Source organism: Felis catus, chromosome X (assembly GCF_018350175.1).
Source record: "Felis catus isolate Fca126 chromosome X, F.catus_Fca126_mat1.0, whole genome shotgun sequence".
Classification (NCBI taxonomy): Eukaryota; Metazoa; Chordata; class Mammalia; order Carnivora; family Felidae; genus Felis; species Felis catus.
The window spans coordinates 27,441,738-27,468,644 of NC_058386.1; the positions used below are offsets into that span (position 1 = coordinate 27,441,738).

The window sequence follows — 26,907 nt, forward strand, 5'->3', positions numbered from 1 at the left end:
GCACAGAAAAATTATATGGGTAGTTATTTTTAAAGATAAAACATGAGAAACATATTTTGCCTTTTATCTCCTCATACAGACTCATAGAGATAGTCAAACAATTTGCAGTTATACTTTGGAGCAGGGCTCAACAAACATTTTCTAGAAGGGGCCAGACAGTAAATACTTAGGCTTCCCAGGCCATATGGTGCCTGTCCTACCTAAATTCTGCCAGTGCAGCGTGAAAGCAAACATAGGTAATGTAAACAAATGAGCATGATCGTGTTCCAATAACACTTTATGTACAAAAACAGGTGGTGGACTGAATGTGTCCATTGCACTATCGCTTGCTGACTCCTGCTTTAGTGTATTGTATTACAGGGTTGTTGGAAGGAATCAGATCAGGGACGAGATCATCCGGGTTCTAGGCTTTGTGATTCATGAGTTGGGGCAAGTCACTTAAATTCCCTGAGTTTTAGTATCCTGAGTTATAAAATGAGTTAGAACTACAGATAGGATTGCAGAGCAGTTTGCCCCTGTGCATGAAAAGTTGACCTTTGAAGAACTTTCTAGCTGTTTTCTACGTGGAAGCCTGTAAATTTCTACGTGGAAGCAGGTAAATTACACCTGGCTTAGGACTTCTACTTTTGAACTACCAATGTCTACCGGAAAGCCATACTTTTGGGGATCCCCTAAGCCGAGTGACTCTTATAACCGAAAATGTACCTTTCATGGATCTTGGAAACTCTATCTATGTCATAAGACATTGGCTCCTGGGGCACATTAAACTTCTAGGTCAGAGTTGACCCAGCAGCTCCCTGTGCGTCTCCTTTCTTTACACCTGATCTGTCATCTGGGAGTGGGCAGAGGCTGCAAAAAAGAAAAAGACAAAAAAAAAAAAAACAAAACAACCACCTCTTGGAAAGCTCTGTGAATGCTGCACAAACTGCTGTGAATTGTAATCCTGATCCTGCCTTTCTGGGGGGCTGTTTCTCTGTTCCTGTTCCCTGTGAAGTGAATTTGAAGCTGAATGTGGCTAACGGTAACCCCATTCAGTTGCAACCAGCAAGACTCACTGATGGGCTTTATAATACTCATGTCTAGGACCCGCATTTTATTGTCACAAATTAATTGCTCTCAAATTGAGACACATTTGATAAATGATGGTGCGTCATGGTCTAACTGACAGCACCTCTTTCTTAGTGACAGATAAAATAATGGTACATATTCTAATCAATGGTGTGTTCGAAGCAGTGAAATATGGCATGTGACCGGGATATTCATAGTAGGTCAGGATCAAATGATTTAGTATATGCAAAGGTAATACTAACTGCTAACATTTATTGAGAATTTACTAAGTACAAATATTGCGCTCTGCACTTAACATAAATCATCCTAATTAATCTCACTCAATCTCCAGCGCAGAGCCTTTCACCACACATTACTGTCATTTATTCAGATTAAAAAAAAAAAACAACAGAGTCACAAGAGGTGAGGATACTTGCCTAAGGCGCAAGCTAACAAATGGTAGATATAAGATTTGAACCCTGGTCTGTCTGACACATGTCCTGAATACTTAATTATGATACTATATGTTCCCTGAATTTAAGTATAATCCATATATACAGTTAGATTTTCTTTGCGAAATCACAGGGTTTGGAACCAGAACAAAATATTTTTGACTAATGTATGATTTTGGTTTAAATTAGGGTTTTCCAACCTCAGCACTACTGACATTTTGGCCTGAATAGTTATTTGTTGTAGGGAGCTGCCCTTCTATTATAGGGTGTTTTACGGCATCCTTGGTCCCGATTCACAAGATGCCAGTAGCACTCCCAGCTCTTCCAGACGTGAGAACCAAAAAAACCTCCAGACATTGACAAACTCCCCTGGAGTACATGAAATAGTGTGATTTAATGTAAGTGTCCTTTCTCTCCTCTTTCTCGTATGGAATGCTGTCTGTAATGGCATCTTTTATACATATTGGTTCAGATGCACTAGTATTCACACTATGACTTTGAAACCACATTTGAATGCGGTTCGGATGAACTCTAAAAGTGTAGGTTTCAGTTTCTGGCTGAATTATTCCTAGGAATACTCCTTCAAATACCCACATGGATCAAGGAACACGGTGGATTCTATGGAATACAGAGGCATATGAGACCTTGCATTTCACATTCACCTTGGCCATAATACCTGCATTATTTTAAACTGATATAGCACAATGCTAAATTACTATCCACGTGGTCATTGGACATAGGTCTTGAAGTCTGGATAGTTTTCTCAATGTAAGTATTATTCAACACCAGGACTTGCTTTTTAAAATATAAAATAGGGGCACCTGGGTGGCTCAGTCAGTTAGCATTTGACTCTTGCTTTTGGCTCAGGCCACGATCTCACGGTTTGTGGGATCAAACCCTGCGCTGGGCTCTGTGCTGACAGCGCTGAGCCTGTTTGGGATTGTCTCTCTCAATCTCTCTCTCTGCCCCTCCTCCACCCGTGCTTGTTCGCTCTCTCTCTCTCTCTCCCTCTCTCAAAAAATATATATATAAAATAGCAGTTAGGGTAATTTTCAATAAAAGCAAAGAGTAATTCAGTACACCTGAAACTAATACAATATTGTAGGTCAACCACATTTCAGTAATAAAAAAAGAACATTAAAAAAGAAAAAAGCAATTCAACTCTGACTTCATGATTGACGCACTTCAAATAAAATTAAAGATGCTTTGTTTTTTTTTTACTACTAAGTGCTATACCAAAATTAGAGTTATTATCTAAAACAGCTCTTTCTAAATTCTTCCATAAGCACAAGCAATCAAAAGGATAACTGAATTAAACTTGGGTTTAAAAAAATATCAACAAGAAAGTCTGAGGTTTCTCTTAGGAATAGCCTTTCCTTAAACATGTATGAAAAACAAAGCAAACAGGAGGGTTTCTGAAATCAAGGAAAGAAACCCATGATGCAATAAAGCCCCTTCTTTGGTTCACACAACATGTCAGTTTTCATCTCGAGTCCCAGGTTTACGTTCAGCCTGCCAAACATAATATTTGTACTCCTGTAACTCTCCATGACTTTTACCACTCTAGGTGAACATTTTCCTCGGTCTCCTACAAAGTCAACGATAAGGTTTTGGATAAGGAATTGTGAACCTGTATTTCAGATACATATAACTGTTAGAATCCCGAATATACAGAGAACTCATATTAATTTGTAAGAGAAAGCCAACAACCCGATTGAAAATTGGGCAAAGTATTTGAAGAGTCAACTCATAGAAGGAAAAATCTGAATGACCAACAAACATGAAAAGTTGTTTAACCAGGGATATGCAAATTCAAATACTAAATTCATGTCATTTCCTGCTGCTGGTGGAAAGCAATTTACAATATGTAATAAAGATGTGAATACTCTAACGAGTCAGCAGTTTTACTTCTAGGTATTGTCACATGGGTTTATGAGGAGACCTGCAAACAATGTTCTTTCGGCTTTGTTTACATTAGTAAAAAACTAGAAACAACCTAATGATCATTCATTTCTAATCTTATAACCCTATTGATGGTTTTGTTCTTATTTCAAATCAGAAATACCTTTAACAGGTCACTTCTCTTTTCTAAATCTACTTTAAATGATTGTTATTTTGTATGGTGTCCAAAATTTCATCTAACTTAGTCATAAGCAATGTTAATGCTTCTATTCATAACTGAACCACTGAAGATATTAAAGATAATAGAGATAATACTGTCTTTAATAAATCTGACTTCAGCTATAATGGCACACACAGTATAATATCTCAGATAACATCTGCTTACTTTTGAGTGAAGCACAGAAGTGTGTGCGTATAATTTTGTACTCGTGTTATCTCTCCAATTATGCAAATCACTAATACTTATTACTATGCTAATACTAGAAGATATATTGTAATAAATGTTACCATGAGTTATTAATTTTGTGTTCCTTATCACCTACTTCATCAGATAATTTAAAAGACAGAGACGCCTATCTATCCACATTTTCTCTACATGTTATTCACAGAAGTTTTCTCAAATCAATCTTGAAAATCAGTAGTATGCCCACATGGTTTTGTGATTTCATAGGTCAATAAGTACAATTTTTGTTTAAGAAAATCAGTATCATTAAAATGACCAGCGTGCTACATAACCAGTTATTATAAATGCAGTTTGAGTTAACCTTAAAATTAAAATGACTAATGGGATGCCTGGGTGGCTTAGTCGGTTAAGCGTCTGACTTCGGCTCAGGTCATGATCTCAAAGTTCATGAGTTTGAGCCCTGCATCAGGATCTGTGCTGTGAAGTCAGAGCCTAGAGTCCGCTTCAGATTCTGTGTCTCCCTCCCTCGCTGCCCTCGCCCACCTTCAAAAATAAATAAACATTAAAAAAACTTCAATGATTAAAACTATTATTAAAACACTATAAGAATTATGGGTGCTTTTATTGACTATATACTTTGTGCCTTCTTAGGATCAGTAATTGCTGAATATTCATTATGTCCAGAGGAGGCAACGAGGTATTCAGAAGTTGGAAGCTATGGCTTCAGAAGTATTATATATGCCATCTCTAAGTTTTTAATATATTGATCTGTTTATTGAAATCACTGAAATGACATAGCAACGTAAATACATTTATAATGGGTGATAATTTAAGTGGTTAAGTGGTTAAGTGGTACAACTAATGTGTCTCTTTTTCAAAACACAGATCTGATACATATCCGAGTATTTAGTATCTTTCATAATATATATAATTCCATATAATATTCATATTATATATACATATATTCCATATATATTATATATACATATATTCCATAATACATATATAATATATATTATAATATATATATTATATCATATTATATTACAAAATATATACAAATATATATATATATATTTCCTATATATGAATGATTGAGCCCAGACACATTACTGCTCTCAAGGGAGAGCCAGAAAGAATGAGAGAAAGGTATGACAAGGAGAACAGCAGATATGTGGCAATTTGGAAGTATTTGGAATACAAAGGTGATTTCTAAGTCAAGTACAGCTAACTACAGTAGTAACATCACCTAACTTTGTCTATTAGGTGATAGGAGGACTTTTACAACATAGAATTATATCTGTTAATTAGATTTATAATACACTCTTATTTTCAATGCCATATAAATTAATATAAGTGAAATCTTAATGTAGAGAAGTACATAGTTAAGAAAAAATATCACTATGGCGTTTCTAAGCAAACCTAGTGCACAAAATTTGCTTACATGTTCAATGGGAAGAATCATGTGACTTGTGATGTATTTCCCCATTACCACCATCTAACTTTATTCTGAATTTGAATATTTCAAGTATTCCTTAAAACTTTATTTTGAGAATGTTACAGAATTTCATCAGAAACGTTCATCTCTAAATTAATTTCCACCAATCATTCTGGTAATTTTTTTTTTGACTCTCAAATATGAGCAGAAGTTTATATAAATTTATGGGATGGCAATTGAATAGTAAAACAGCTTTATTTAAAATAAGTATTCCTGAAAGCGTTATTTTTGGTGCTAAATGATTTTTCTCCTTCCCTGTGTTTATCTTTTCTTCTCCTTTTTAAATAAAATCACAAAGATTATGGCCGTAGGTTCTCTTTTTTTAAATTTTTTCCCACAGCAACTGATACAATGTTCTGTGAAAAACAAGTCCATATCCTCCCCCACCCCCATAAAAAAAGGGTATTGACTGGCTTTATGTTGCTATAACTTCTTGGCAGTCATCCTTACCCATAATGATAGGCACATTTGCTTTTAGAGATGTCATAATTATATATTTAGAATTCTAAGTGCTCTTCAGTGGAAGTCACTTATTTAAGGACTCCTTTAGCAACCAGTACAGTTTAATGAGCAGAGCACAGCATTTTCTGATGAAAATACAAATTCACAGTTATGAGGTCAGGAGGGTAGGTATCAGGCAGACAAGGGGCATCGGTGCAGAGACCAGAGAGTCAAGGAGAGTACAGAGACGTGCAGGGGGACTGAAGGTCATGTACCCCAGGTAATTTTATTTCACCTATCCATCCAGATGCCATCCTAGAGAGGAGCAAGAGGAGAGCTAGGGAGTTTGAAAGACTGGCGATTTATTCAAGAGACTGGTAAACTCATATAAAGAGTCTGGTACAATTGTTTCTGACTGAGATCCTTTTTTCTCACTACTCCACATGGGAGAAGTGTATGAAGATCAGTGAGGACTAAATAAAGTTGCATTTGTGTAATTGAATATATGACCCTAAGTTATTTATATCGTTTATATAATTCTTCCTGCATATTTATTATATTGATGACTATGTTTTTCTAAGTCTAGTTCCTAGACTGGCAGTGCGAGTATCACCAGGAAACTGCATTTTAACAAGATCCTTAGCTCATTCCACCCACCTTAAAGTTTGAGAAGCATGGTCCTAGATAGTGTGTACTAGCATTTAGAATCGATAAAAGTTAACCCTAGTATTTTAACTCATTTCCATACTTACCTTATGGATATAACACGTATCTTTCAATGACACACCTTTATGAGTAAACAGCTTCATGGATATAGCTTTTGGAATCAGACGAGAAAGGTGGTTGTACCTTTTTTTTAAGTTATTAGAAAAATGGTACCGTTTTGAGTATTCTAAATTGCAAGTGCACAACATTTCTGAATTACCTGAAATCTCAGCCTGCTATTTTCTACCCATACCCACCGCCACCAAGGGTGGTAACTTCCATGTTCAGAACCTTTCTCATTTAACTTCCACGGATTCTACCCTGTGTTCTGTCTGCCAAATAAGCCATCCCTTGGACAATACAGTTGGTAAACCAGGTGGTCCATTCATTAACTTAAACAGAAGTTGTTGTTGTTGTTGTTTTCAATATATGAAATGTATTGTCAAATTGGTTTCCATACAACACCCAGTGCTCATCCCAAAAGGTGCCCTCCTCAATACCCATCCCCCAACCTTCCCTCCCTCCCACCCCACATCAACAGAAGTTGTTTGAAAATGAATGGAAGTGTTCCCATCTTTCTCCTCCACACATACTCAGAAAGGGATGGCATCCATATGCAGAGCACAGCTTTCTTTTGAAGGATATTAAGAAATAAGGATAACATTGCTTCCGATGTTCTCATACAACCTACTCCAACGTATCATTATGTAAACTTGCTTTTAACAGAACAAAGATTTGCTTTTAACAGAGAACAAGACTGGGAAGTCAAAAATTACAATTGTAGTTCAGTAAAACATGATTTCAAGAAAATATAAAAACGAGTTAGGGTGACAAAATATTTGGAGCAGTAGAATGATCAAGTAAAGGAGGGGTCTGCTTTCTGAGGAGATGGTATCATACTGGCGAATGGAAGGTGACAGTGGGAACCATTTAATTCCTATTGGGTCTCTTGCAGGTCAAGAGGTCTTTGTCTGACTACAAAGAATAAAACAAATAGCAATGAGGGGACCTGGTGCCCAAGATGAGCAAAGAGATTACAAAGTCCCCAGCTCCTCAGAACGAACTCTCTCGATCTAGATCAATTATATCTTAGGACACTAATAAAGCTGGCAAGTCAAGTGGAGAACCTCCATGGGTGGTCTGGAAGATTGGAAAAGTGCAGTTTTGTTTTCACAAAGAAAAAAGGCATGTGGGAATGAAATTTTAAGCTTCCAAATAGTTATTTAAGACTTGGCCGAAAGGTGCAATGCAGGGAGAGACTACAAGTTTTCTTCCTCTAATGAGTATTTTCAAAGAATGAGACTCTGTTGACATAGGGGATCTGGAAAGACAAATTGTGTCACAGCCATTCCATCCTTGTTAGATTGATAGAAAAAGAAAGCAAATATTAACATACCTGTTCCCAGTTTTTAACCAAATTAAATCTGTGTTTATTCTATAATTTGTCATCATGTTGAGTTTCTGTACAGGACTGTTTGCTAAGGCAGGCAAAGATCATTCCCATAAAATTCAAAGGTTTGCTTTAATATTTTCAGGTTATAACCTTAAGGCTAGAATCTAGTTGTCATAAGAAACATTCATTAGGATACTTGTTGTAAAGAAAACGTGTTTCTACTTCAAGTTGTAGGCTGTATTTGTCTCCATAAGAAAAAGACAAACAACCTAATAGGAAAAAAACTGACAATGAATGAAACAAATGGTGAACGAGAAAGAAAATATAAAGGATTCCATAACATTCTTTGATCCTGAAAAAAAATTCATCCTCACTCAAAAGAAGAATACAAATTAAAATTACAGTGACATGTCAACTTTTTCTAGCTTAGCGAAGATCATACAGGTTGACGACACACTGAGTTGCAAAGGTGTGTGGAAAAAACTCCTTCATATTACCAACTGGAGGGCTCTATGAGGTACAATGTGGCCATTTTTTGCTAAAATAACAACTGTTGTCTTGACCCAGCCATTTTATTTCTAAGAACTTATCCTATGGATATACTTGCAATGTGTGAGATTACATGAGCATAAAGTGCTACACTGTCATCTTGTAGCGGGAACAAAGCCTGAAAACAAAACAAAAAAAAATGTTCATTTACTGGAATGTTGGTTGAATAAATTACGGTACATCCTTTGGATACAAATGTATGCAAATGGGAAAAAATGAGAACGTTCTTAAGGTGCTAATATAGAAAATAATTGTCCGTATATGTCATTAAGTGAAAAAAAAAACATGATGCAGGAACGGTATTTACAGTAACCTACAATATTTGTTTTAAGAAGACAGGAATAGGAAGAAAACAAACACAAATGCACACACACTCACATCCTATCTTTGGAGTGCCATCAAACAAACTGATAACCTTGCCAGCCGACGGGGAGAGAAACTAGGTGGCTGAAAGATGGAGAAGCAAGGGAGTATTTACTCCCTTTTATGCTTTGCATTTGGTACCACAAAAAGGCACTAGCTTTTCAATGAACAAATAAAATAACTTACACTTTCAAAGTGTGCCACGGGAGGATGAATTTATTCTCAACTTTGGAGTAATTAACCCAGCATGACCTTATGACAGACTACTAATTTATTTTGTATAAAAGGAAGCTATAGGTTCTCTTAAAATGAGGAATAAAAAATAAAATGATAACTCAATGAAAACAAGTTTTCCAAAACAATGGTTACCCATACCACATGCCAAACCATGCGATAATTTGTATTACATTCTATTATACCCTGTGCTATCTTACTGTATTTCATTTCACTTGCTAAATGGATTTCATAACTCAACAATGGGTCACCAGCAACAACTTGAAAAAGAGTTGTCTAAATTATCTCCTCTTCTTTATCCCTACGTCCAAAGTTGTCATACAGGATCATGTTGCTCCTCAACTAATTCAGTAAGCTCCTGACCAGCCCTCCTTTTTGAGCACTACACTCCCCCAATTTGGGAGTTTGCAAGTTACCTCTCTTTAGTGATTCCCAAGTCTCTCCAAGATATCGACTGGTTCCTTGAAGCAGCATAGAAGCCTCACCAAAACCAGGCTGCACTTCAACATCACTATATTTGTTTTTATTCCCACATTTCATGTGATTAATCACTTCCTATCTTTGCTCTTGGTGTCTCTTCTCTCTAGAATCCTTTTCCTTCCCCTCATGCACCGTTCACTCTGTCAATTTCTACTCATCTTTTAAAGATACAGATCAGGCACCATATCCTCCAGGAAGCTGTCTTGAGATCAGAGTTCCCAAACTATATTAAGTGAAAGTATCTTCTGGAAAGCTTGTTATAGCAAAGGTTCTCGAGGTTCACTCCCATCTATTCTGATTCTGAAGGTCTAAGGAGAAGCTCAAATATCTTCATTTCTTTTTTTAAGTTTATTTATTTATTTTAAGAGAGAGAAAGAAAGAAAGAGTAGGGGAAAGACAGAGAAAGAGGGGGAAGAGAGAATCACAAGCAATCTTCACACTGTCAGTGAAGAGCCCAATGTGGGGCTTGACCTCACGAACCATGAGATCATGACCTGACCCAAAATCAAGAGTTGAATGGTTAACTGACGGAGCCACCAAGGCACCCCAGGATTTGAATTTCTAACAAGCTTCTAAGTGATGCTGCTGGTCTTGGGACAACACTTTAGTAGCTGTGCTGTAAACAATACCTTGGCTGGGCTGGGTATCACTCTTTTGGGCCAACACATCATTCTGTAAGTATACTTTCCACCCTGCTTTGTAATGTTTCTGCCTTGATCGTTTTTTTGTAAACTGAGGTATTGTAGGGGAGCACTCCTTGTTACCCCAAGATGTGCCTCTTTGGTAGGCAGATTATTTTGTGCTGAAAACAATCAAGACCCAAAAGGCTCAGGAAGGAACTTTGATCTCTCCTAACTGACTAAAAGGGTTTAGATAGAACAACTGTTCTAGGAAAGAAACTATTGCCATAAATAACAAGGTATGGTAGGCAGGGAAGAACCTAGCGAGCTTGTTTTGTCAAAGTCCTCTCTATATGCCATTGTTTCTGGATGGCCTAGCAAACATTTCTTTACCAAACACTTATTCTTTCCATTCTTTCTGTGAATTCCTTTCTGTCCCTTTGACATCCCAGGCCCTCACCCCTTTTCTTTAGTCTAGAATGGCATATGTATTTTGGCTTGACCAAATGTTTTTGGCATCTCTAGTTTTTATGTAGATTCCTTGTATGTTAATTTTCTCCTGTTAATGTGTCTTGTGTCAATTTAATTCTTAGACCAGCCAGAAGAAACTTAAAGGGTGGACAAAAATGTTTCCTCCCCAACAGTACATTCATACATCAACCTGCTTCTAAGCAAATTAAGAATGAGAGTCACCTTAACATAGTAGGACATTGTAGTTAATAAATGGTTTGTTGGCTGAATAGAAATTTCATTAGCCTAGCCTCATGTCTTTCTCTGCCTAGAGGGGTTGATCGGGGATATATGCAAATAAAGTTGATGTGCATATCACTGATACATTTGATAAAGTCTCCAAATTAATGCTTGTGGACAAAATGGAACAATATGATCTGGGTAGGAAATAAAGCAGTTGGACTTGGGTATCTAATTGAACAAGTGCCAAAGGAAACTGGTGTTTGAATTGATGTCAAAATAGAGGTATGTTTTTAGTGATGTGTTACAGGGCTCAGTGTCAGGATATAGGCTGAGAATTCTTTTTATAATACACACGAAGTTATAGAAGGCAGACATGAAATCTGAAGTTGAAAAGAAACTAAGAAATTGAAATACACTGTATGATAGAATCAGGACCTGAAGATCACTTCCTTTCCATTTCTACTATCAACTGGATTGATGGATTAAGAAATTTATTAAGGCTTCAAGTAGCTTGGGGTTAAAAATAGCTTCCCTTTCTTGGGAGACAGAGTGAGGGGGGAGAATGCTGGGAGGCCAGGGCCATCACAACTAAGGCAGGGGAGGCTGTGAGCAGAAAGTGACAGTGTCAGTGAAAACGTAGAAGCTGAAATCACCAGAGATGAACCAGAAACCAGACACAGAACAGTAATGGTAGTTACAGATGCTGCCTCCAGTGCTAGTGCATTTCTTGTGTATACTCTTCTTTGGTCAGGACTGGATCAAGAAATGGGAGGCACTGGACCTAAGCTCGAGGCACCTTGGGGATAAGCAGGATCAGCAGAGCCAGGGAAGGGGCTGATGGCTTTGCATCTAATTCCAAAAATAGTAGATGACACAAGGGCAGGATGGAGGAAATGTCGACTAGAAGCAGCAAATGTGAAAAAGAAATGGTGATTTAATTTTTTTAAGAATTGGTGATTTTAGGTACCACTAAGCTTAGTGTGAGTCAACAGTGTGATACGAGTATTGCTGGAGTGGGGAACTGTGCAATGGCTCCAGGCATGGACTGTGGTGAGATGAACTTCGTGGTAGTTTGGTGTCTTTTTTTTTTTTAAGTTTATTCACGTTTACAGAGAGAGAGTAAGAAAGAGAGGCAGAGAGGTGGAGGGAGAGGTAGACAGGGAGAATCCCAAGCAGTCTCTACACTCAGCACAGAGCCCAATGCAGGGATCAATCTCATGACCATGAGATTATGACCATGAGATCAGGACCTGAGCCAATATCAAGGGTCAGATGCTTAACCAACTGAGCCTCCCAGGCACCCTAGTGGTATATTGGTATCCTAACAAGTGTCCAGCCAGGGGTGAAAATGCTCCTCTTTCCTTCTCATAACATATTCATCTTACCTAGAGTGGCAATCTTCAGACTGGGATATGCCCCTTGCAGTATGCAAAGACTTTTTTAGGGATATGTGGGCATAGATGGTGTTCATGGAATCACTTTCCAAATTCTCAGCTTCTACAAGGGATTTTCCTGGCTTTGTTCCTGTGGTGCACATATCATTCCAATCATCATTCCCACTTTTTGTTTAATGACAGTCTTCCAACTTTACAAAATAAAAGTATGCCTCTTCTGACATATCCCAATGGTACACTGTGCCCAAGACACATTTATGAAAAATCAAAATACAATTCAAAATATTGATGACTGAAATTCTCTTTTAATCAAGGTACCATAAGGCATACCTCTCAATTTCATTAATAGATTAATTTTCAATAAAAATCTACTGAGTATGTTCAACAATTACCAGAAGTTATATATATTTAAGTAATTTTATTATTACTAGGTATTTTTATTTACTATACAATAACTATATATATATAACTTAATCTAATGGATTTTTAAAAATACTTAGAGCCTTATACTTACAGAAATTTATTTTTAAAAACTGAATTTAAATCCACATAGATATATTTGTCATACAGAAGTATGATAGAGTGGTTAATAAAAGGCTTTAGAGCATAAATATGTATTACATTAAAATATAATGCTTTAGGGAAGTAGAATGGAAATATAATTGAAAGAATAAAAATTATATGGAACTTAAAGATGAGCTTGTTTTGTTTATTTTTTCAAGTGGATGATGGGAGATATCAAATTGCTATGGTAAATTTCAGTCTACTGGATATATTCAAAAGAGTAATGTAACACTTTTTAAATGTCAATATTTACAATATGCCAGAGGAGAAAAGAGATGTCAACTTTAGAATGTTCAGGAGGATATTCAGTTTTCTAAACTATTTGGAGAGGTTTTTTTTTTTTTTAACATCTATTTATTTTTGAGAGACAGAGCACAAGCAGGAGAGGGGCAGAAAGGCAGAGATACAGAATCTGAAGCAGGCTCCAGGCTCTGAGCTGTCAGCACAGAGCCAGATGCGGGGCTTGAACCCACCAACTGTGAGATCATGACCTGAGCCAAAGTCAGACACTCAACTAACTGGGCCACCCAGGCGCCCCAATTTTGAGAGTTTTATAAGCAGAATGGTCTGCATACCATTGTAGTAGAGGTTTTCTTGAGTCTTCCTCCTTGGCTTGGCAGGGGAGAAAGAAAAGCACTCTCCCCCCCCGCCTCGTGAAGCAAAGTTTCCTCTTAGCTGATAAAATCTTAGTCCTACTTGAATTTTATGTTCTAGGAATTCTCAATTCAAGAAACTTCTCAAGTTTACAATCTCCTTATATGGGCAGTTTGGTAGGGTGAACAATGAAAATCTCATGACTACCTGTGGTCTTTTCTGGACTGGTTTTCTGGTAGCAACCTACCACTTTCTTTTGAATGGGTGGTGTATTTTGCAAGTCTAATTATTCCTCTTAGGGGCTCTTGTCAAAATTCCAGCTATACCAAGAAAGGTGACTTTCACCATCTTTTCTTATTATTTTAGGAAAATGTGTTCACACTGTAGTTGTACCTTAATCTAATAGAGTCCCAGAGAAACGGACTCAATTTTTCATTTTAATGAAGAGGAAAATCAGGTTAAGAAAGGTGAGTTAATCAGTGACATAAACCTAGTAAGTGTCAGAACTGGAACCAAAACTTGAGTCTTGTGTTTCTCTCCCCGTTTCCACGTTACCTCAACTAAGGAATGGTTTTTGGAGTTGAGAGGTGGGTGTGAAAGTAAGATAAGATTGTGATCCCAGTGTTCCAAGAGATAGGTCAATGTCTAATGCCATTAAAACATGCACCTGTCCAGAAACCAACAATCTTCAAGATTTTATTGGAGCTGGATTTATAGTCTTGCCTAGAAACCAGCCTAAATTCAGGGCAGTTTTTAATTTCCAATAAACCTGTGTTCAGTTGCATGGTAAAGGAGAATATTGTGCGTTTTTGTCCAATAACTTCTACCCACATTTTTTTCAGGACATATTTCATGAATATACTTATGTAACTAATAGAAAATGCTAAAACTTTTTTTTTCTAGGAAAGAGGATTAGATGTAAAGTGGGAGGGTGCTCTCCTCTGTTCCTTGCCTTTCCAACACCCCCCCCTTAAAACACAACTATGCAGCACCTGGGTGGCTCAGCTGGTTGAGCGTCTGACTTTGGCTCAGGTCATGATCTCACTGTTAATGGGTTCGAGCCCTATGTCGGGCTCTGTGCTGACAGCTTGTTCAAAGCCTGGTGCCTGCTTTGGATTGTGTGTCTCCTTCTCTGCCTGCCCCTCTCCCACTCGCACTCTGTCACTCTCTGTCTCTCAAAAACAAATAAGTGTTTAAAAAAACAACAGAAACCCCCACAACTAAATTAGTTACCTTATTTATCCTGAGCTAGTACATATCTATCTAAGGGAGTAACTATTTGAATGTGATAATCTCAATGTATATGAATTATCTCCCTAAGAGTGAATTAGACATTAACCTCTAAAAACCTAATTATGTGAACAACGACCACACTCCTGACTGAGGATCCATTGGTGAGTCCAACTGAAACTCCGGCACTCCAGATGACAGTCTCTGGAAGCATGGTATTAAGGACAATTGACTCCTGATAATGGGCAAGAGGCCAAGATTTTGTTTTTGTTTGTTTGAAAGCTACAAATGGGTTAGAACATACTAAATTCTCATCAAGACGTCATTTGCTTGAACTTCAGTTCTTTGGTATTTAAAGCGCTCTTTGTCTGGTGTTCTTACTTTGTGGCTATTACTTTGGTTCCTCTCTTCCCTACGGGAAATTCTCTTCTGATTTTCTTCTGAAAAGAACAGCTGTGGGGTTGTCCACTTCCCTCCTTGTTGGCATGAGTTAACGAAAGATAATTGGAATTTCAGTGGCCTTTTGTGGAAGCATATGATCTCTCTACGCTGGTTCATCTAGGGCCTCTCCTTTCTCATCGCCTCCACTATTGTTTCCTTTTATCACCTTTGGACTTTCCATCAGCTCCCTTGAATTCTTTGATTTATTCTCTTTCAAAACCTTCTTATCTTCCATCTCTCTGTCCACCCCTGCTCCCCAACCCAGTTACTCAACCCAACTATGAGCTTTACGCTCCCTGCCCTGATAGGGGACTCTCAAGGATCTTAGGAAACCCAAAAGTAATCACCTGCAGCTGACAAGACTGCCTGGAAACAAAGGTTATTTTATGCACTCAGACGGGCTTTGGACATACTCAGAATAGCCCTTTGGTGCCGTCTTAGTTACTCACCCAAATTTTAGTCCACAGCCTCCATAAGATTACATATTAAGTCCAAAGAAAATCTTAAAAGTCTCCTCCACAAAGACCGATGAAAACTCTTAGCCTTCATATTGAACAGGTAACCTCAACTTGCTTTCATAACCTTTGCTAGCCCACAAAATGCTAGTAAATGACAGTTCATATTTATTTGCTTCCTACTTTTCTCCGAGAAACAGAAGTTACTTATGGTTAAAAAGCATATAAATGCATATAAATGAAACTTCTAGAAACAATAAGGTCAGAGAAAAACAACTATGCAACATCTGCAAGGTATGTAGCATGTGTTTTTGTTAAGCAAGAAGAGAGTAGTTTTTTCCTAAAGTGAAACGACTGATTATTCTGGAAGAAAGATGAAGAAAAATGTAGGACAAAATCTGAAGGGATAGAGACAGTTGTAGAAAGTTTGTGGAACAGGAATTTTGTGTCATGTGATCAAAGAGGACTATGATTCAATGGGTTTATTTATAAGCTTTTTAAAAATGAGCTTTAGTATCAACAGTATATTAGTGGAAAACTAAAGTTCATTTTTCTCTTCATTAAAATGACAAAATTTTCTTGGAATATTGATTTGTTCTTTTTTTAAAATTTTTTTAAACATTTATTTATTTTTGAGACAGAAAGAGACAGAACATGAATGGGGGAGGGTCAGAGAGAGGGCGACACAGAATCGGAAACAGGCTCCAGGCTCTGAGCTGTCAGCACAGAGCCCGACACGGGGCTCGAACCCAGAGACCGCGAGATCATGACCTGAGCCGAAGTTGGGCACTTAACCGACTGAGCCACCCAGGTGCCCCTTGATTTTTTCTTAATAAGAGATTGCAAAAGCCTTTTCTTTACCTTCTGAATAATTCAGGTAAGCAACAATGATTCTGTCTTACCAGAGTAATTTCCTGTGTTTACAGTGATTTTGTCATGTCCTTGATTATTTAAGAATCATCTCACTTTTGAAAGAACCAGTCTTTTACAATCATGTTACCTCCTATATTTATTTTTGAAATCTTTCACTGCCACTTCGGTTAAATAGGTAGCCAAGCACTGTTTCAATGACCCATGATCCTATTTAACCAAGTGTTCAAAATGTTTTCACATTTTTGACAACCTTTGATATTTTGCCTTGCACCACTCAAACCCTAAATGAAATCTTGAACTCGGATGGACATGAAAATGTCACATTTGTTCCCTCTTAATATCTAAAGAAAGACATAGGTTTATTTGATACACTGAGTTGCATAAAAAGCATCATCAGATAAGAAGAGATGCTTAACCTGCCAGAAGTTATTTGTATGGGTCAGATGTTATTAACATAAATATTTCAGTAACTGTATCAAGTCACGAGAAATCAGTATAATGTCCGTCATAATTCCAGTCATTGCTCGAAAATGATGTATGCCACAGAAACAACTAAATTCCTTTGTTAGGTGAACTCTCCTCAGATCTTTAACCATGGTTCTTTGAAGCTTTTTATCATTTAAAGAGAGCTGTTTCACTGTCAGGTTTCCCTGAAGTGCCTGTCATCAGTGACAGGCTAAAGTGCTTGTCTTCAACAAAAAGGGACTATCACAGAGACCCACGGAAAACACTATTCCAGGTACTCTAGGGTGCAAGCTTCTGCAGCTTTGCTTAAATAACTTCAACACCACACCACTGGGGCTGAGTTGGGATTTCCAGAACTCCAGGGAAGAAGCTGATGGGTTTATCAAACTGCTGACCTGAGATCCAGCAAAACAGCAATCAATTACATAGAATTGAATGAACTGATGAAGGATGACTTGATGAAGGCTTTTGTTTAGAATATTGCTGATGATTTAGTGTTCTATTTTTTAAATGTTTATTTATTTATTTTGAGAGAGAGAGAGAGAGAGAGAGAGAGAGAGAGAGCAAGCGAGCATGAGCAGAGGGAGGGGCAGAGAGGAGAGAGAGAATCCCAAGCAGGCTACATGCTGTTAGCGCAACACCTGACATGGGCCTCAATCCCACGAACCGTGGGATCAAGAGTTGAGCCAAAATCAAGAGTCAGATCCTTAACTGACTGAGCCACCCTGGCGCCCCCTGTTTTCTTGATATAAGGACTTCGTTTTTCTTTTTTTTTTTTTTTTTTTTCCGGAAGCTCTCTCTAACTCAGAACAATTCAGTAGATTATACTTTTGTAAACAGAAATGAAACATTTATCTTTTTTCTCCCTGCCTGATTCCTCCAGAGTTCACAAACTCCTATTGAGTATTTTCATGGCAATATAATTATTTGGACAGACTTAGTAAGAATCTATCTTTCTTGTAACCAGACATAATGGAGAAAATTGATGGTATAACCAAGGCTTTGACTGGTAGGTCATATCTGAGAATGATGTACATAAAATCAGATATGACCAGACACCTTTAAGGAACCACAGTAAACTTTGTGGAAATAATACTTACAAAACCCTCTTGGGGAAACTAGCCTAGTACTTAGCTTATGGGATGTCTAGTCTTACTGGCAAAAAAGGAGGGTCACTTCCTGACAGGCTCAGGAAACAGATATTTTGAGGGCTTTGAGAATAGAAAACTTCATCCCAATCTAGAGGTACTGTAGGCAAAATCTGATGGCAAGTTCTTGGCTTCTCATCTTTTAAAAGTCATATCTGAGATTTTTTTATAAAAACTTAGGGCAAAAAAAAGTTTCAAAGGCCTGTGTCATCAACTACTATCCTTGTCTCACCTGCATAAACAGAGTCCAGCTTTACTGGGTAAACAAGAATAGTCTTACTGGGAGTACCTTTGATCAAAAGGGAGGTGACTGTACAGAAACAAAAATTACGTTTCAATAGAAAACTGTAGCACACCCATGTGGGTTATCAGATTATTTCGCATTTCCTTGTAAACTACATGGCAGTGTTACCTATATCAAACTGGACTGTCTTACACATTTTGTCTGTCCTTATCCAAGTTTCTATTCCTTTCGTTTCCTTCAGTATCTGGCTACAACTCTCCAAACTAATGTTCCCACTTTTTCTCTTGTTCTCCTGACTCGGCATCACTGAGAACTAAAAGCTGACTACTCAGATCGCTATCGAGATTCTATATGGTCCTATAGTTGAACTTTCCTCTCAGGCTCTAAAGGAATCCTGAGAGCTGAAGCTGGACAACTTGATATCTACTTCAAAGGACTCATCAGCACAGCGCACTATGTATGGACAACCTTCCTGCCCGGAGCTGCTATATGGGCCACTCAGGAAGTTTATCAGAACTCCCACAGCTTTTATGCTCGGCTCCAGGAAATAACTATGACTGTGGACAATCTTATAAAACCTCTCTGATGTCTGTGCTGTCACCCAGAACATTCAAAATGTGATGAAATGGCCACTGCCTTTATCACTTTACCATCTAAAGATGTTTCCAGCCCAACCTTTAGGAATCTTCCTAATTGGCTGCCCTCTGGATTCAGAAAGTGGGTTTATAGTCTGCTCCAATCATTAATCTTTGTTTTTCTTCTCCCTGCCATAGCAAATACCCCTCATTAAATACCTGATTGCTCACACCATCCAGCAAAATCCTCTACCATGAAGTTTCAGACTCAGCTCGAGTAGTCCTTGAACAACAGAAAGTTTCAGAAATAATTGACACGAAGTAGCTTTCCTCAGCTGTTCACTAGGAAACCTGGTTTCCCTTGGACAAAAGAGGGGACTAATGAAGATGGCCTTAACATTCTTCTTAAGGTTGACGAAAGAATTAGGCTGGTTTCTTCCTAATTATAGGCCTGAACTCTCTTTCCTTAGTGTATTTACTTCAGAAAACTTTCCATCGTAAATTCCTTTTTCTGCCTCTTTAAGAGGTAAATTTTCTACAACTTAGGAATGTCTTCCTCAAATACCTGGGAGCCATGCCATTGAAATAGAAATATCAGGAAGGCTCCTTGTCTACCAGTCTCAGGAGGAGGGAGGAGAGTAGCCTATGTTCAGTAAGTGACAATTAGCAAACATAGATGACCAAATCACAATGACCAATGTCCCCACCAATGTCCTCCACTACTTTAACACTAGCCCATCCCAATGATTAAAATCTTTCCTGTCTTTGTTTCAGTGGAGTTGACTTCAGTCATGAATAAAGTCTTCCTTGTCTATTAAGTTATCCGGTGCCATACATGTGTGCATATATATATATATATATGTACACATATACATGTACATATATATGTATATATACACATACACATGTATATACATACATATATACATATATACGTATGTATATTCATACATATATACATATATACATACACACACACACACATATATATATATATATATACATATATATATACCTACATATACACACACACACACACGTATGGCACCGGATAACATATATATATATATATATATATATGTTATGTGTATATATATATACATATGTAATATACATATATGTAATATATATATTATGTATGTATATATAATATATATACATATTATATATACACACATGTATAACCAGATAACTTATATATATATTATGTATATATGTATGTATGTACATATGTATGTATGTACATATGTATGTACCTATATATACATATACATACATATATATATGATTTTATTTTATTTTTCTTTGTTTTTACAACACAGCAACATGAGCACATGCGGAGAAAGGGAAGGGTTTGGTGCTCATGTCGCTCACGTGGTACTTTATCCTTCAGTCACTCCAGGTGTGTCCCTTGGCAGTTTTCTGTGTGGATTTGACATTATGGGCAATTAAGTTGCTTACATGGGAAGGAAGAGCCAGCTTACCAGTATGTGATGTTTTCTATAGACCATAGAAGCAAAGTCATTCTTGAGGGGAAGAAAAAAACCCTCCCTGTTTTCAATGTGAAAGTATTTCAGTCAGTAAGACTTAACATAAAATTATGTGTCCCCGCCTCTCATATATTAATAAAAAGTTTAGAAAGCAGTAGTTAGGCAGTTTTAGGTCAGATAAATAGCATACCTACAGCTCATTATTGAAAGCATTAATTAAAGATTAAAAACATAAGACGTCTTATAGAAATTTTACGTGGTCCCTGGTTCTTAGCATTCAATTATCATTTCTGAAATCTGAAATCAACATATTTTATGTCTGAATTGTGAGTACATTTGAAAATGCAAAGTCAAAGGCGTGCCTTCTAGCGGGCTGACTGAAGGGAAGGGCTGTGATTACGCCTCATTTTCACCCTCTACATCACGATCTCATTGATTATGTTCCTCAGCTGGCTAAGGGTTCTGTGAGGTGATTTTCAAGATGAATATTGCTATTTGCAGGATTTCCTGAATAGGAATATTTCAGGAGTAAATTGCACAAACCAAGCGATGTGCAGTCAATTTTCACTCCAGCATAAACAATGCATTAGAACAGAGCCCTTAAGGCTTTTTTTATTTGGGTTTCATTACACAGCTAGCTGCATTGCATCAATAAGCATGAAGTGCCAAGCAGGCAAAACTGAGGCTCACAGAGGGTAGTACATATTTTTCTAACAGGTGCTCCGAGTTTGACTAGAGAAAACAAATGACCTGGATGTCAAGGCCTTAGGCTCCTTGTTTCAGAGGTGGCCATGGCTACTGTGGACAAAGAAAATGTCTTTAAAGTTAGGAAACGGAGGCTCCTCGCACATTGACTTTCTTGGCATTAACTGATTCCTAAGATTTTAGTGAAGAGTTTCTTTCTCTGTATTAAAAAATGGGCACGGACTCCACAAAAGCGTTTAAAAACTGCTTTTGGCTTTCAGTAATTCAAAGTGAAGTGAAGCCCATTCTCCCATCTTTCTTTAACTGGAAAAAAAAAAAGAAGTTTAATCTCTTTAAGTAGGGGGCTATAGCAGGCTGGACAGCCTAAAATCACATATCTTACAGCAGAACGCTAAGCAATCTTAATAAATCATTTATCAGACGGTGAATTTAGATAGAAGCTAGACAAAGAGGGATAAAGAACTAGGTACGTTAGTAAATTATTCACATAGGTCACTATTTCCTGATTACCAGCTAGGGGTTTTTGCCTCAGATAGAGCCACACGCAAAAGAAAAAGGCTAAGGGCATATCTTTGAAATCTGCACTCCAGAGGTGAGAAGCTCAGAATATGCACAGAGGACTGAAGCCAAAGACTTTTACCACCAGGGAAAAAGCAGCTGCCTCTCCCCTCAGTGATTTAGACCAGGCTGCAGGAGGCAAATATCATGACTCCCTGAAACTATGCACAGCAGTGAGAGCACAGCTGACAGGAGCTCTCACTCTAAACTGCAGGGACCTAATTTGGCACAAACCTATGGGCCATGGACAAACAAATGCCCAACGCGAGTTTTTGCTATTTGAGAACCACTGTGGGGGGTTTCGACTGGGAGTAAAGTCACTTTGGTTGCGTCAACAATATCCATTTGTGGTGGCAGATTTTGTTATCCTTTCTATTCAATATATTCCATGCACAGAGATAGCTAATATCGAATATATTTTTCATTACTTTAATGAAGAAGTTCATTTTCACCAAAGGATGCATCAAAAGTAAAGGGATGTTGGGGAGCCTGGGTGGCTCAGTCGGTTGAGCGACTGACTTCGGCTCAGGTCATGATCTCGCGGTCCGTGAGTTCGAGCCCCGCGTCGGGCTCTATGCTGACAGCTCAGAGCCTGGAGCCTGTTTCCGATTCTGTGTCTCCCTCTCTCTCTGACCCTCCCCCGTTCATGCTCTGTCTCTCTCTGTCTCAAAAATAAATAAAACATTTTAAAAAATTAAAAAAAAAGATACTGGAGGACATTTGCAATTCATATCACACCTCTTTAATTTGAACTACACAATCCATCGTGCCCCTTCCTGCTACCCACCGAAAGATCATATTTGCTCTTTCACTGAAAGGAGAATCTGGCTGAGGTTATCATCTGTTGGACTAAGTAACTACCTCTTTGTTGAGATTACGGAGTAACGAACAATGAGTATTGTGAGATAAAGCTGCACTGGAGAATGGACAGAAGTCAAATACCTCGGAGGACACCATGTACTAGCAAGGTGAAAAAACGGAAAGGATTCCAGAACTGGTGGCATCTCTGAATGATGACGTGGCTTTGCATTCTCCCAGTCTTGTCTCTGCGTCTACACATAATGCGAAGGCAGGGTGGCTAGTGCGGGAGAAGCCACGGCTTAGTGTCAAGACCTCTACCGTGACGTCATTGTTCCAGCTGTGTCTTTACCTTTACCTGACCCGTATGCTTTCTTAAAGCCAGCCAAATTCATTCTGGTAAAGCCTACTGTGACTTGGCCTTAATCGTCAGACTTGAATGGAAGACCGTGACGCTGCATGAGCAGCCTGGGGTTTGCAGGGGTGAAATGACATCTACCTGCGATGTACGTGGCATCATCTGTGCGTGGGGGCGGCTAACAGAATGGTAGACATACATGGCAGGAGAAGGTGAGGTAAGAGTAGCGGAGCGCGGTTTGCAAAATAACTCATTTTAGCTATTTCAACCTCTCTCTTTCCTTAATCTCACTCAAGCCCATCTTTCTTAAACTTTGACTTCTTCTCTAGAATATCCTCACGCTTCATTTCGTCCTTGCCTTATCTCCTACCAAAACAGCACCCAGTGGAGATTAAAAACATTAGGTTGTAATAATCCTGGAAAACAAGGGAAATGAAAATTTGGGGTCAGTGAATTAAAAAAAACCAAAAAACTTTACTCAACATCTTCCTTAACTTATTTAGCCTGAAAGTGCCCACCGTTACATTAATCAAGAGGTTGAGATTTCAGTTTAATTGGTTTATTTGATTAGCTACTTAATGTTGTTGACCCAGAGGAGATGCAAAGTAGGACATCAGGTTGGGATAAATCTTTGGAATATGCTCCTGGGAAGAGAGAAAATACAGGGACAATCAATGTGTGTAGAGATGCTAAAAGAAGATGGTGGCATCCAATTGGCATGTTGGCCTGGAGCACTAGACTTACCCGTGGCACCTCTTTGCCAATTTGGGTGTCTGGTTGCCACCTTTCTTCTTTGATTCAAAAATGTAAGTACCTACCATACACTGGGCCCTGAGATGGAGGTGTCGAGAAAGGAGTGGGGTAAGGGAGTAAAGTAAGAAGATGCCCTCTGCATTCAAAGAAGATTTTGACGGGGTACTCAAGTCTGTACAGTTTAAGTGTCCATCAATGTACAAAGGTTATGGGAAATGGATACAGAGGTTTATCGGCAATCCTAAAAGCGTTTTTTACTCTACTGGGGGTATGGAACAAAGTTCTGAAGAAGCAAAGACATTGAATTCAGTCTTGATGGATGTAGAAAACTTCATCATGCCAAAAAAGGAGAAAGAAGACATTTAAGGAAGAGAGAAAAGAAGATCAAGAACACAAAACACGGCATGAAACCACATGCATCAAAACATACCATACAATTTGCTGTGGCTAGAATATAAAGGGACGTTGTTGACAGAATGAAAGGATACAGACATAAACTGGAGTCAGCCTGAGAGGGTTTTCTAATGTCTACTAAAAAGACTATACATTATTTGGTAGGCACCTAATCTCCTAATCTCCTAAACAACTTTAGTTTTAGAGAAGGAGTCTACACATGTACATTAAGTGCAATTAAAGTAGGGATGGGAAGTAGATCATGGTAACAAACATGATGAAGACATTCTAGTGATATGTTTAATGAATAGATTATTGCTAGTAAATGCTGTAAGAAAAAGCAAAAAAATGCTAGTCAATTATTATTATCATTATTATTGTTATTATAACAATGATGATTATGATAATGAATCAGTGATATTGCCATTCTTTTGGAAAACAAGATTTAAAGCAAAAAGTCCCTACCTTAAGGTCAAACGGTCCTGTTTGATTCGGTTGACTGTAAATTTCCAACTGATTTCTAATAGGAGCCAGCCACAGAAGCAGATGATTTAACTGCTCTTCAAGCTGTCCAAGGTCTTTTATGTGTGCCTCAATTTCTCCTTGTTTCTCAGGCAAATCTCTAGAAACCTGTAAGGAAAAAGAGTAAAACATGCCCATGGTTTAAATAAAAAAGTAAAAAATAAAGTTATTTGCTATAAAATGTCATCGAAATTTACTGATTTGGGTATTGTAACAAGGTGATATTGATTACTTACCTGGGTTACATGGTAGAATTTAATTCATGCATACAAATCATTTATTAATAGTCTTCCCCAAAACTCTGTGCTTCAAAGACAATGAGCCTTTTCTTTTGGAAATTCAAAACACACACTCACACAAATGCATACCCAACTCCAACTCCTACCATTACAGTATATTCTTGAACCACTCATTCACTAAACATAATGGTGCATTGCATATTAGATGGCAGATACTTTGTCTTTACAAAGTATAACTTTGTTTGATGTTAAGGAGAATTATACAAGGGAATTCTTCTATGAACAAAGAAAAATGTGGAGGTAAGCTATAGTTTAGGGGTCTAAGTATAACGAAGTAAAACAAAATCAGATGACTAGAATGAAACGAAAAAAAAAGACGTTTGGATAAGAGTAGAATATATCAGCATGATTATAGGCTATTTTTATTAAGGGCTTACAATGTGTCAAACACCATCTTTGGAAGTTTCACATTTACTGCCTTCTTTAATCCACCCAACAATCCTAAGATATGGAGACTATTATTATCCCAATTTTATAAATGGATGATGACATTAGGGCTGGGGAACATGAAATAACTTGGGAAGAAGTGTGCTAGATATTCTGTTCAACACCGAAGTCTAGAGTTAGGCTGCTGGGTTTAAATCTTAATTCCTGTTCTTTCCGAGAACTTTAGCTAAGTTTTCTTTAACTTTCAATGCCTTCTCTTCAGAATGCAGACAATGACACTACCTGCTTCACAGGGTCATTATACAAATTAAATAAAGTAATCCATGTAAATAGCTTAGAGCAATGTCCTGCATAGTAGTGAGGGACAATAAAGTCACTGAATGTTAGTGAGAGTTGCTCAAGCTCAGGTGTGAGTATCGAGCCAGGATAAGCAAGAATAAAGCCTTTTTCTTCAGACTATCAAGGGCTAAAACAAGTAGGTAGCCGGTAGTAAAGAACATCAACCTGAAATGGCAACTCTTGATTACAGAACTAACACTATTCTAATAACGTAACATTATATTATAATATGAACACAAGTGTTACAGTAGACATCTATTATAAAATGCGATGTTATGATAGATAACATTTAAAAATTATGGGGTGCCTGGGTAGCTCACTTGGTTAAGTGTCCGACTGTGACTCAGGTTATGATCTCACGGCTCATGAGTTCGAGCCCCGTGTGTGAGCTCTCAGCACAGAGCCTGGACCCTACTTCAGATTCTGTCTCTGGCTCTCTCTCTCCGTCCCTCTCCCACTCATGAACTCTCTCTCTCTCTCTCAAATATAAATAAATATTAAAATTATTTTAAAAAAAATTAAAAAGTTTTATTTCCAGTATAGTTAACATTCAGCATAATATTAGCTTCAGGTGTATAATACAGTGATTCAATACTTCAATCCATCATCCGGTGCCCATCACAACAAGAGCTCTCTTTAATCACCATCATCTATCTCACCCACCCCCCACCCCCCTCCCCTCTGGTAACCATCAGTTTGTTCTCTAGACTTAAAGGTCTTTTTCTTGGTTTTTCTCTTTTTCCTTTGCTTGCTTGTTTTCTTTCTTAAATTCTACGTATGAGTGAAATCAAATGGTATTTGTCTTTCTCTGACTTATTTCACTTAGCATTATACTCTCTAGCTCCATCTATGTCACTGCAAATGACAACATTTAATTCTTTTTTTATGGTTGAGTAATATTCCAGTGTGTGTGTGTGTGTGTGTGTGTGTGTGTGTGTGTGTGTATGTGTGTGTGTAAGTATACACACATACCACATCTTCTTTATCCATTCATCTGTCAATGGACACATGGACTCTTCCATAATTTGGCTACTGCAAATAATGCTACTATAAACACAGGGGTGCATGTATCCCTTTGAATTAGTGTTTTTGTACTTTTTAGGGGGTAAATACCCAGTAGCGCAATTACTGGATGGTATGGTAATTCTATTTTTAGTTTATTGAGAAACTTCCATACTGTTTTCCAGACTGGCTGCATCACTTTGCATTCTGACCAACAGTGCAACAGGTCTCCTTTTTCTCCACATCCTCACCAATATTATAGGGAATATTTAAAAGGTAAACTAGATAAGCATACTAATATACTAGCGCATCATGTGAATAATGGCCCATACTTTGGAACAACTGTTTCAGATACTTTTAAAAGAGCTAACTAAAGAACATTATGTTCTTTAATTGCACCCAAGAGCTGTGAGGTGAAAAGGAGATACATTAATGGACAAAGTAACTTATCAGCTAATTTATGGGAGAAGGAATTTTATATATGCTCTGATTATATGTAAACCATATGTATTTTGAAATGTACAAATGCATTTTTATATA

General features: G+C 37.7%; 1 protein-coding gene across 13 annotated transcripts in view; it reads right to left on the reverse strand.

Annotated features, from left to right (window-relative positions):
• The window catches only part of DMD (dystrophin), a 2,379,610-nt gene that overhangs the window by 700,478 nt on the left and 1,652,225 nt on the right, over positions 1 to 26,907 (reverse strand). For all 13 annotated transcript variants that reach the window (XM_045050793.1, XM_045050788.1, XM_045050791.1 and 10 more), the window contains one exon: positions 24,284 to 24,448. In XM_045050793.1, coding sequence (XP_044906728.1) covers positions 24,284 to 24,448 — 165 coding nt within the window. The remainder of the gene's footprint in view (positions 1 to 24,283; positions 24,449 to 26,907) is intronic.